Source organism: Mercenaria mercenaria, chromosome 3, assembly GCF_021730395.1.
Source record: "Mercenaria mercenaria strain notata chromosome 3, MADL_Memer_1, whole genome shotgun sequence".
NCBI lineage: Eukaryota > Metazoa > Mollusca > Bivalvia > Venerida > Veneridae > Mercenaria > Mercenaria mercenaria.
This window is the reverse complement of record NC_069363.1, coordinates 21207136-21220180: the sequence shown is the minus strand read 5'-3', so window position 1 is coordinate 21220180 and position 13045 is coordinate 21207136. Positions and strand designations below refer to the sequence as shown.

The window sequence follows — 13045 nt, the reverse complement described above, 5'->3', positions numbered from 1 at the left end:
GATATTAAATATGCTCAAAACCAAACTGTTAACAAACAAAAGATGCGGAAATCCCTGAAAACCAAGTTTTTCAAATGACTCTGACCTATAGTGACCTTGATGCTAGCGGCCCAAACCTTTCTGTCCTATTAAAATATCTACATAAAAAGTTCCAACACAGAATCTCATTCCTACTTAAGTCACTGAGTAAAACTCATTTTTTCTATTTTTTGTAACAGTGACCCCCATAACAATCCAAACCTAGTTCTTCAATTAGCTTGTTATACACCACGTTTGGTGATACTATGTCAATCCTATCTAAAGTTATAAAACCAAAAACCGCCTTTCTAATGATCCCAGTGAAAAAAATCTATTTAAAGTGACTGTAACCATGATCTTGACTCTATGTCATCTAAATGGCATTTTTGTTAAAGAAAAAAGTTCAAAGACAGACTGGGATAAGAAGCACTACTCATCCGCTGCCCTTTTTCCAGTTTCAAATTTCTCTATTCAACAAGAACTGTCCGTAAGACAGCGCGCTCCACTATTCGGCAATTTGACAGTAAAATGAATTTATGTCTCATTGTATGTAGTACCAAATTTGTGTCAAGAAAACAGTTTGTCAAAATATTTAAGTATGAAAGGGGCATAATTTGGATAAAAATACAAATCGGAGTTATGGGGATTGTTACCATACATGCAGATGATGATGATAAAGATACATTTTAAGTTTCAAGTCATTATCTTATATTGTACTAAAGTTATGTCCAGAAAACAAAGTTTGCCCAAAAGCTTGATGTATGAAAGAGGCATAATTCTGTCAAGAACACAAATTAGAGTTATTGGGATTGAAACCACACATGCAGATGATGATGATAAAGATATATTTTAAGTTTCAAGTCATTATCTTATATTGTACTAAAGTTATATCCAGAAAGCGAAGATTGCAAAAATAATTTAAGTATGAAAAGGGCATAATTCTGTCAAAAATACAATTAGAGTTATGGGGATTGTAACCACACATGCAGATGATCAGTATAAAGAAATATTTTTAATTTTAAGTCATTAAGTCAAAGATTATGTCTATAAACAAAGCTTTCGAAAAAATTTAACATGAAAATAATTCCAAGTATAACAACTTGATGACCTTGACCTTCAGTATAATGGGCTCAGCCCCTACATATACTTTGTTTGTATGCTGGACAATGTTTATGTGAAGTTACAGTAAGACATAAGCATTAGTAACAAAGACATGACAGAAAAACAAAGGTTACCGAAAAACTTTATCCTTAAAAATAACCTAAGTATAACACCATGGTGGCCTTGACCTTGGGTATAATGGGCCCAACCCCTGCATATATTTTGTTTGTATGCTGGTCAATGTTTATGTGAAGTTACAGTAAGATATAAGCAATAGTAACAAAGATATGACAGAAAAACAAAGGTTGCCAAAAAACTTGAACCTTAAAAATAACCCAAGTATAACACATTGGTGACCTTGACCTTGGGTATAATGGGCCCAGCCCCTGCACATACTTTGTTTGCATGCTGAACAATGTTAATGTGAAGTTACAGTAAGATATAAGCAATAGTAACAAAGGTTGCCAAAAAATTTTAACCAAGAAAGCTCACGCTGACGCTGGGGCGAGTAGAATAGCACCCCTATTCTCTGAATAGCGGAGCTAAAAAAGGTACAAAAGACCAACAACTTAGCCCACTGCACCACAATGGAATTTTCAAAGTATGCAAATAAAATATGTTATGCCTTTTACTTTTCAACTTTGAAAAACCTACCTTAGTTAAATATTGGCTCCAATGTTAAAGCTTAAAATACAGGTAACATGAAATAGCTCTTTCATTTAATACTTTTTGTACAAGAATTCCTATTAAATAGTAAATGTTTAATATTTTCATATCTACCATATACTGAGAGACAAAGAGGAGGACCACAACACTGTATTCAGCTTGGAACTAATGTATATCATTCACTCTGTTCAGTTCAGTTTTTGATTAACTAAGGCAATGCTAAAGGAAAATGTAAGCAGAATGTGTACACAGCAAGTGACAACAAACAGTAAGTGTTTACCTGGTTAAATGTGAAACTCTTCACAGGTGTATATGCTATTACTGTAATGTGAATTTCTGGACTCAACACCGCTGTAGATCCTGGTATCTGAAACTGCAGCAACAATAGCATCTCTAATGTGTGTTTACACTTTATCACAATGGAATGAATTACCCTGTACAATCAAACACTGTATACATTTCACTACATTAACAAGAGCTGTCTGATGACAGCGCGCTCCACTTTTTTCAGTGCTTGAGACTCAGAATTAGAGCTTTGCCAGTAAAAACTTTTGATAACTTCAACCAAAACATTCTAAGTTAAAAAGGGGAGTAACTCTGTCAAAATTCAATCAGAGTTATGGGGATTGTTTCTCCTGGTGCAGACTTTTATAGTAAATAACTATTTTAAGTTTCAAGTCAATAGCTTTGATAGTAACAGAGATATTTGACTTTACCAAGAACTTTAACCAACGGCACCGCCAACGCCAACATAAGTACCGATGCTGGGGTGAGTGCAATAGCTCTACTGTTTCTTCAAAAAGTCGAGCTAAAAACAAGAGCAGTCTAAAAAGGGTGCATTTACCTTAATCCTTCCATATAACACTACTTTATATATGAAAGCATTACATTAACAAGGGGCATAATTTTGCTAAATGTTCGTCACATTTATTGTACCTCACTAAGAGAGATAATTTTATGATGATGAAGACTTGTGTGTTAAAAATACCAAAGCATTCAGTCAAGAAGTTCCCAAGAAACCTGCCTGTTTGCAAAACTTTTGCAAAAATGTTTGAAGTGGATATCATACCAACAAAATTTATACCAGATTCAAGAAACTCGGCCTGATCACCTCTAGGTGCCACTGATTTGTGTTGAATTTGAAGCGCAGCTGAAGGCTTTTTTTTGTGTGGCAGTGGTGAAGGGATACTAAAGCACAAGAAACCAAAGCTCAGGAAGTTGGACAGAGTAATGTGAACTTATCAGTTAGACAGAGTAATGTGAACCTACCAGTAGAACAATACCTCTAAGGAAGTTGGACAGAGTTGTGTGAACTTACCAGTAGAACAATACCTTTAAGGAAGTTGGACAGAGTAATGTGAACAGACCAGTAGAACAATACTTCTAAGAAAGTTGGACAGAGTTGTGTGAACTTACCTGTTAGACAGAGTAATGTGAACTTACCAGTAGAACAATACCTTTAAGGAAGTTGGACAGAGTAATGTGAACTGACCAGTAGAACAATACTTCTAAGGAAGTTGGACAGAGTTGTGTGAACTTACTGGTAAAACAATACCTCTAACGAAGTTGGACAGAGTTGTGTGAACTTACCGGTAAAACAATACCTCTAAGGAAGTTGGACAGAGTTGTGTGAACTTACCGGTAGAACAATACCTCTAAGGAAGTTGGACAGAGTTGTGTGAACTTCCCAGTAGAACAATACCTCTAAGGAAGTTGGACAGAGTTGTGTGAACTTACTGGTAAAACAATACCTCTAAGGAAGTTGGACAGAGTTGTGTGAACTTACTGGTAAAACAATACCTCTAAGGAAGTTGGACAGAGTTGTGTGAACTTACCGGCAGAACAATACCTCTAAGGAAGTTGGACAGAGTTGTGTGAACTTACCGGTAAAACAATACCTCTAATGAAGTTGGACAGAGTTGTGTGAACTTACCAGTAAAACAATACCTCTAAGGAAGTTGGACAGAGTTGTGTGAACTTACCGGTAAAACAATACCTCTAAGGAAGTTGGACAGAGTTGTGTGAACTTACTGGTAAAACAATACCTCTAATGAAGTTGGACAGAGTTGTGTGAACTTACCGGTAACACAATACCTCTAAGGAAGTTGGACAGAGTTGTGTGTACTTACTGGTAGAACAATACCTCTAAGGAAGTTGGACAGAGTTGTGTGAACTTCCCGTCAGAACAATACCTCTAAGGAAGTTGGACAGAGTTGTGTGAACTTACTGGTAAAACAATACCTCTAATGAAGTTGGACAGAGTTGTGTGAACTTACCGGTAACACAATACCTCTAAGGAAGTTGGACAGAGTTGTGTGTACTTACTGGTAGAACAATACCTCTAAGGAAGTTGGACAGAGTTGTGTGAACTTCCCGTCAGAACAATACCTCTAAGGAAGTTGGACAGAGTTGTGTGAACTTACTGGTAAAACAATACCTCTAATGAAGTTGGACAGAGTTGTGTGAACTTACTGGTAATACAATACCTCTAAGGAAGTTGGACAGAGTTGTGTGAACTTCCCGTCAGAACAATACCTCTAAGGAAGTTGGACAGAGTTGTGTGAACTTACCAGTAGAACAATACCTCTAAGAAAATTGGACAGAGTTGTGTGGACTTACCGGTAGAACAATACCTCTAAGGAAGTTGGACAAAGTAGTGTGAACCTTTTCATACAACACTGAGCAGTTGCTAGTATCCTGTAAATAAATCAATAGAACAGATTAATAAACCATGTATAAACAACAGCTGTCACAGGAGACAGCACACGACTATTTCGATGCTGGATAGTGAAATTGGGCAAACCTAAGGAGGCTGGTGCTGTCACTGGAGTGTTTAATGACTCCAATGTGACTTAAGATATTGTACTATAGCATAAGTCTGTGTCAAATGTATTAATTATAACAGATAAAGTGTATCAAAACATTAAAGAAGTATAAAATGGACACAACTCATGGAAAATTTCTGCAAAAGTACTGCCATGTCATATCATGTGACTAATAATGTGGGACAACCATTTTAATTTGAATTAAATCTATTTAGTAATAACTGAGATAGAGCAAAGGTGCATTTCAAGTTAAACCTGGAATTCTACATAAAAAGGTGGTATTACTCATAACATATCGGTGGCAGCATTACAGACCTTGTGTTGTATAATGTTGGTGGTGTGTCTTAAGTTTGAATCAAATCCATTTGGTTACAACAGAGGTATGTTGAAAAAGAGTCAAATCTAAACTGAAATTCTATGTGAAAAGGGGACATAATTCATGAAATACTTGCGCCAAGGTAATGTATCTTGTGTCATATGATTAGGACAATGATTTGGAAGAACTACCGGTATCTTGTTTGAATCAAATTCATTAAGCAATAACAAAGATACAGTGAAAGTGCACCAACATTAAACTGAAATTGTAACTGGCTAGCTAAATTATCATCGACACTAGATTTACAACTGAATGAAGTAGTTTTTACGATTGTAAAGTATACTTGGGTCACTATATGTAATACTACTTCACTTTATACTAGGGCACTGCTTTGTTCCAGTACAATTTATACCAAAGTAATATCAATGACACTGTCTTCTTCCTCTAGAAGAGCAAGTTATGAGTTAGGAGACATTTATTTCAAGAGTAAGGGACATACCACTGAGCTGACAGAGGGACTGACATCTAGGATGATAACAAATCTGTAGCGGCGTGCCATGAATGTGACCATGGTGCTTGGTAACAGAGCCACACTGTACTTCTGTCCTGGGAAACATTGTGTACCATCATCAGCAACCACTGATCCTACCTGTAACTCTTCAGTAGTGTCCACCTTCAAAGTAAAATATACACGTATTAAGCAAATGCATAAATTATATACATGAACCTCACCTCCTACAAGTAGTGTCCACCTTCAAAGTAAAATATACACATATTAAGCAAATGCATAAATTATATACACGAACCTCACCTCCTACTGGTAGTGTCCACCTTCAAAGTAAAATATACACATATTAAGCAAATGCATAAATTATATACACGAACCTCACCTCCTACAAGTAGTGTCCAACCTTCAAAGTAAAATATACACATATTAAGCAAATGCATAAATTATATACATGAACCTCACCTCCTACAAGTAGTGTCCACCTTCAAAGTAAAATATACACATATTAAGCAAATGCATAAATTATATACATGAACCTCACCTCCTACAAGTAGTGTCCACCTTCAAAGTAAAATATACACATATTAAGCAAATGCATAAATTATATAAATGAACCTCACCTCCTACAAGTAGTGTCCACCTTCAAAGTAAAATATACACATATTAAGCAAATGCATAAATTATATACATGAACCTCACCTGCTACAAGTAGTGTCCACCTTCAAAGTAAAATATACACATATTACGCAAATGCATAAATTATACCTCCTACAAGTAGTGTCCACCTTCAAAGTAAATATACACATATTAAGCAAATGCATAAATTATATACATGAACCTCACCTCCTACAAGTAGTGTCCACCTTCAAAGTAAAATATACACATATTAACAAATGCATAAATATTATACCTCCTACAAGTAGTGTCCACCTTCAAAGTAAATATACACATATTAAGCAAATGCATAAATTATATACATGAACCTCACCTCCTACAAGTAGTGTCCACCTTCAAAGTAAAATATACACATATTAAGCAAATGCATAAATTATATACATGAACCTCACCTCCTACAAGTAGTGTCCACCTTCAAAGTAAAATATACACATATTACACAAATGCATAAATTATACCTCCTACAAGTAGTGTCCACCTTCAAAGTAAAATATACACATATTACGCAAATGCATAAATTATATACACAAACCTCACCTCCTACAAGTAGCGTCCACCTTTAAAGTAAAATATACACATATTACGCAAATGCATAAATTATATACATGAATCTCACCTCCTACAAGTAGTGTCCACCTTCAAAGTAAAATATACACATATTAAGCAAAAGCATAAATTATATACATGAACCTCACCTCCTACTGGTAGTGTCCACCTTCAAAGTAAAATATACACATATTAAGCAAATGCATAAATTATATACATGAACCTCACCTCCTACTGGTAGTGTCCACCTTCAAAGTAAACTAGAAAATGCTTTTGTAAAAAAGCGCATGTCTCCCCCAATGCAAAGTCCTATAGGCACGAAGTCAATAGGGGTCAGGAGCGAAAGTCAAAGAGACACTGATGGTTGGCTGCAATAGGGATCATCTACTTGGCATGTCCAGTCATCCTGCTAAATTTCAACACTAGTGGCCTAGTGGTTCTCAAGTCACTGTTAAGGCTCCTGTGACCTTGACCTTTGATAAAGTGACCACAAAATAAATAGGGGTCATCTACTCTGCATGTCCAATCATCCTATTAAGTTTCAACATTGTAGGTCAAGTGGTTCTTAAGTTATTTCCAAAAAATGATTTTACATGAACAGGCCACTGTGACCTTGACCTTTATTAGACTGACTCCAAAATAAATAGGGGTCATCTACTCTGCATGTCCAATCATCCTATTAAGTTCCAACATTGTAGGTCAAGTGGTTCTCAAGTTATTTCCAAAAAATGATTTTACATGAACAGGCCACTGTGACCTTGACCTTTATTAGACTGACTCCAAAATCAATAGGGGTCATCTACTCTGCATGTTCAATCATCCTATGAAGTTTCAACATTCTGGGTCAAGTGGTTCTCAAGTTATTGATCGGAACTGGTTATCAATGTTCAGGCCCCTGTGACCTTGACCTTTAACGGAGTGACCCCAAAAACAATAAGGGTCATTTACTCTGCATGAACAATTATCCTATGAAGTTTCAACATTCTGGGTCGAGAGGTTCTCAAGTTATTGATTGGAAATGGTTTTCCATGTTCAGGCCCCTGTGGCCTTGACCTTTAACAGAGTGACCCTAAAATCGTTGGGGTTCATCTACTCTGCATGACCAATAATCCTACGAAGTTTCATCATTCTGGGTCAAGTGGTTCTCAAGTTACTGACCGGAAATGGTTTTCAATGTTCGGGCCCCTGTGACCTTGACCTTTAACAGAGTGACCCCAAAATCGTTAGGGGTCATCTACTCTTTATGATCAATCATCCTATTAAGTTTCAACATTCTGGGTCAAGTGGTTCTCAAGTTACTGACCGGAAATGGTTTTCAATGTTAGTCCCCTGTGACCTTGACCTTTAATGGAGTGACCCCAAAATCGATACGGGTCATCTACTTTGCATGTACAATCATCCTATGAAGTTTCAACATTCTGGGTCAAGTGGTTCTCTAGTTATTGATCAGAAATGGTTTTCAATGTTCAGGCCCCTGTGACCTTGACCTTTGACGGAGTGACCCCAAAAACAATAGGGGTCGTCTACTCTTTATGACCAATCATCCTATGAAGTTTCAACATTCTGGGTCAGGTGGTTCTCTAGTTATTGATTGAAAATGGTTTTCCATGTTCAGGCCCCTGTGACCTTGACCTTTGACGGAGTGATCCCAAAATCAATAGGGGTCATCTACTCTTCATGACCAATCATCCTATGAAGTTTCAACATTCTGGGTCAAGTGGTTCTCTAGTTATTGATCGGAAATGGTTTTCAATGTTCAGGCCCCTGTGACCTTGACCTTTGACGAAGTGACCCCAAAATCAATAGTAGTCATCTTCTCTTCATGACCAATCATCCTATGAAGTTTCAACATTCTGGGTCAAGTGGTTCTCTAGTTATTGATTGGAAATGGTTTTCAATTTTCAGGCCCCTGTGACCTTAACCTTTGATGGAGTGACCCCAAAAACAATAGGGGTCGTCTACTCCAGCAGCCCTACAACCCTATGAAGTTTGAAGGTTCTAGGTCAAATGGTTCTCCAGTTATTGCTCGGAAATGAAGTGTGACGTACGTACGGACGGACGGACAGAAGGACGGACGGACAGACAGACGGACGGACAGGGCAAAAACAATATGTCTCCTGGGGGAGACATAAATATACACCTACTGAGCAAAAGCATTAATTATATATATCAACCTTGCGTCAGGGATTACATCATGTGGCTGATAATGTGGAGTTTGAATAAAACTGTTTAGTAACGAAAAGAGCATCAAATTTATAACCTGAAATTCTAGGTAAAAAGAGACATAATTCATAAAATATTGATGCCAGAGTTATGGACCTTGTGTCATATGATATGGGTGATTGTGTAGAACAACCATTTTAATTTTGAATTAAACCCATTCATTAACAATAGATATGGTGAAAAAGCATAAAAATTACACTGAAATTCTAAGTAAAAAGGGACATAGTTCATGAAATATGTGTGCAATAGTTATTGACCTTATTTCATATCATAAGGATGATGATGAGGAAGAACTATTTAAGTTTGAATCAAATCCATTATGTAGTAACTGATATATAGAGAAAGTGCATCAAAATTAACCTCAAATTCTACGTAATTCTAAGGGGCATAATTAATGAAATATTGGTGCAAGAGTGATAGCCTTTGTGTCATATGTTGTGGGTGATGATGTGGAACAACTATTTTAAGTTTGAATAGATTCCATTTGGTAACAAGAGATCACAGAGTGATCTTGGCGCCCACCAATGTGCCATTTTTGAGTGTTCCAAATTTCAAGACTTATTGACTAGCTCAAGGTTAAATTTCATTTCCGTACACAACACAAATCTATGCATGTGGTCCAAATTTGTAGCCTGTACCTTCAAAAATGTGAAAGTAGGTCACTAGGTCAATGTCAAGGTCAAAGTTTGTTTCGGTACACAAAACTATGCATGTGGTCCTAAATTTGAAGCCTGCAGCTACAGAAATGTGAAAGTAGGTCACTAGGTCAATCTTAAGGTCAAAGTTCATTTCGGTACACAAAACTATGCAAGTGGTCCAAATTTGAAGGCTGTAGCTTGAGAAATGTGAAAGTAGGTCACTAGGTCAAAATTATGGTCAAATTTTACTTCAGAATACAAAACTATGCATGTGGTCCAAATTTGAAGCCTGTACCTTCAAAAATGTGAAAGTAGGTCACTAGGTCAATGTAAAGGTCAAAGTTTGTTTCGGTACACAAAACTATGCATGTGGTCCAAATTTGAAGGCTGTAGCTTGAGAAATGTAAAAGTAGGTCACTAGGTCAAAATCAAGGTCAAATTTTATTTCGGAATACAAAACTATGCATGTGGTCCAAATTTGAAGCCTGTAGCTTGAGAAATGTAAAGGTAGGTCACTAGGTCAAAATCAAGGTCAAATTTAATTTCGGAATACAAAACTATGCATGTGGTCCAAATTTGAAGCCTGTACCTTAAAAATGTGAAAGTAGGTCACTAGGTCAATGTAAAGGTCAAAGGTCATTTCAGTACAAAAAACTATGCAAGTGGTCCAAATTTGAAGGCTGCAGCTTGAGAAATGTAAAAGTAGGTCACTAGGTCAAAATCAAGGTCAAATTTTATTTCAGAATACAAAACTATGCATGTGGTCCAAATTTGAAGCCTGTACCTTCAAAAATGTGAAAGTAGGTCACTAGGTCAATGTCAAAGTTTTTTTCGGTACACAAAACTATGCACGTAGTCCAAATTTGAAGGCTGTAGCTTGAGAAATGTGAAAGTAGGTCACTAGGTCAAAATCAATGTCAAATTTCATTTTGAAACACGAAACTATGCATATGGTCCAAATTTGATGCCTGTACCTTCAAAAATGTGAAAGTAGGTCACTAGGTCAAAATAAAGGTCAAAGTTTTTTCCAGTGCACAAAATTATGCATGTGGTCCAAATTTGAAGGATGTAGCTACAGAAATGTGAAAGTAGGTCACTAGGTCAAAATCAAGGTCAACTCATGTCAACATTCATCTTGCAACTCAAAAATATACATGTGGTCCAAGTTTGAATGTTGTAGTTACTGACAAGAACATTTTAAAAGCTTTTCCCTATATAAGTCTATATGAACCATGTGACCCCCAGGGCGGGGCCATATTTAACCCTAGGAGGATAATTTGACAAACTTGGTAGAGAAACACTAGATGATGCTACATTACAAGTATCAAAGCCCTAGGCTTTGTGGTTTGGACAAGAAGATTTTCAAAGTTTTTCCCTATATAAGTCTATGTAAACCATATGACTCCCAGGGCGGGGCCATATTTGACCCTAGGGGTATAATTTGAACAATCTTAGTTGAAGACCACTAGATGATGTCACATACAAAATATCAAAGCCCTAGGCCCTGTGGTTTTGGACAAGAGGTTATTCAAAGTTTTTCCCTATATAAGTCTATATAAACCATGTGACCCCCAGGGCGGGGCCATATTTGACCCCAGAGAAATAATTTGAATCATCTTGGTAGAGGACCACTAGATGATGCTTCATACCAAATATCAAAGCCCTAGGCTCTGTGGTTATGGACAAGAAGGTTTTCAAAGTTTTTCCCTATATAAATCTATATAAATTATAGAAATAAACAAAGGGCCATAACTCACTCATAAATTGTTGAACCAGTCTGATTTTCAGGGGGACACAACTAGGGTACCAATACATCATTCTGACAAAGTTTGGTCAAAATCCCCCCAGTAGTTTCTGAGGAGATGCGATAACGAGAAATTGTTAACGGACGGACGGACGGACGGAATGACGGACGGACGGACCACGGACGCAGAGTGATTTTAATAGCCCACCATCTGATGATGGTGGGCTAATAAATGAGATTGGGTGAAAGTGTATCAAAACAACCTGAAATTTTAAGTAAAATGGGGGATAATTCATGAAAGATTGGTGTGAGAGTAATGGTCCTTGTGTCATATGATGGAATAGTTATTTCAATTATGAATAAAATCCCTTCTGTAATCAGATTAGTATACGGTAGTGAAAAGGCATCAAAAATAACTTAAAATTCTAAGTAAAAAGGCGCACTATTCATGAAAAACCGGTGTCAGAGTTATGGAACTTATGTCATATGATGTGAGTGATGATGTGGAACAACTATTTTAAGTCTGAATCAAATCCATTCAGTAATTAAGAGATCACAGAGTGAAAGTGCCCAAATTAGCCGAAATTTTAGAAATATTCAGAGATATTGGTGCAAGAGTTATGGCATGTCATAGATGGTAAATGTACAGTTGCCGTCTAAGCAAACACTTTCATGTGGAAAATGAAAGGGTGAAGCTTCAACAATGTGAAAGGATAGCAGGCACTGGTCAAAATAAGTTCCCATTACTTTGCAGAACACAATAAATGCTCATGTGGTCAAAATTTCAGACTGATACTGTAACAATGTGAAATAGTCACTAGGTCACTTCAATGTCAAATTGTTTTACAGCAAATCTATTACATGTGTCTTGTGTTGAACTGTAAGTATTGAAATGTGAAACTAGTCACTATATCTAGAGGTCAAAGTCCTTTTCATGGTAACAAAACGTGCAATAAGCTAAAATTTAAGTGTAGCAGAAACTGTGGGAAATAAACATAAGGTCTAAAATCAAGGTCAAATTAATTTGACACAGACTTATATTTATTAAGATTTGAAAACTGTACCTTAAAGGTGAAAGTAGCCACAGCATGAAAGTCAATGTAGATTTACGACAACAAGATTGTCCAAATTGAAGGCTGTAGTTAGTAAATGTTGATACAGTAGTCAGTAGACAAAAATCAAGGTCACATACCTATGCAGAAACATTAAACTAATGAATGTATCATATTTGCAAATGCCTGTACTGAATCATTGTGAAGTTTCATATAATGTGGTCAAGGTTTTTTAGTGCACAAAACTATGCAAGTTGTCACAAATTTGAAAACAAGTCAGTACAGAAATTTTGTGGAAAAAACCAAAATCCCAGTCAACTATTGTATATGTCATCTTGTGGAAAGTCATAATGTGTCCCAAAGGAATGTGAAGATTGTGACCAAAGATTTTAATATTATTCCCAAAAAATCAAGTCATTAACCCTGGGCAAATTTTTCTGAAGAACTAAATCTGAACAATACTTGGTAGAACTCACTATGTGTGAAGTTTCATTAAATGTGTCAAAAGGCCAGGCGCACGATTGTGTTTGATCAAGAAGTTTACAAACGTATCTGATTTTTTTCCTAAAGATAATCTCATGCAAACATGTTTGGACTGATCACTGGGTGGAGCATTATTTGACCAAGGGGTGGAGAGATTGTGCGACAAGATCGTTAGTAGAGACCATTAAGATGTCAAACAAACATGCAAAAGTCCCCTAGCCACTTGGTTTGACAGGGGTTTCAAAGTTTT

General features: G+C 36.6%; 1 protein-coding gene across 3 annotated transcripts in view; it reads right to left on the bottom strand.

Moving 5' to 3' along the window:
- The window catches only part of LOC123525294 (KICSTOR complex protein SZT2-like), a 255300-nt gene that overhangs the window by 235114 nt on the left and 7141 nt on the right, over positions 1-13045 (bottom strand). For all 3 annotated transcript variants that reach the window (XM_053537974.1, XM_053537975.1, XM_053537976.1), the window contains exons 3-5: positions 5426-5599; positions 4405-4482; positions 2066-2158 (exon numbers count right to left, since the gene is read on the bottom strand). In XM_053537974.1, coding sequence (XP_053393949.1) covers positions 2066-2158; positions 4405-4482; positions 5426-5599 — 345 coding nt within the window. The remainder of the gene's footprint in view (positions 1-2065; positions 2159-4404; positions 4483-5425; positions 5600-13045) is intronic.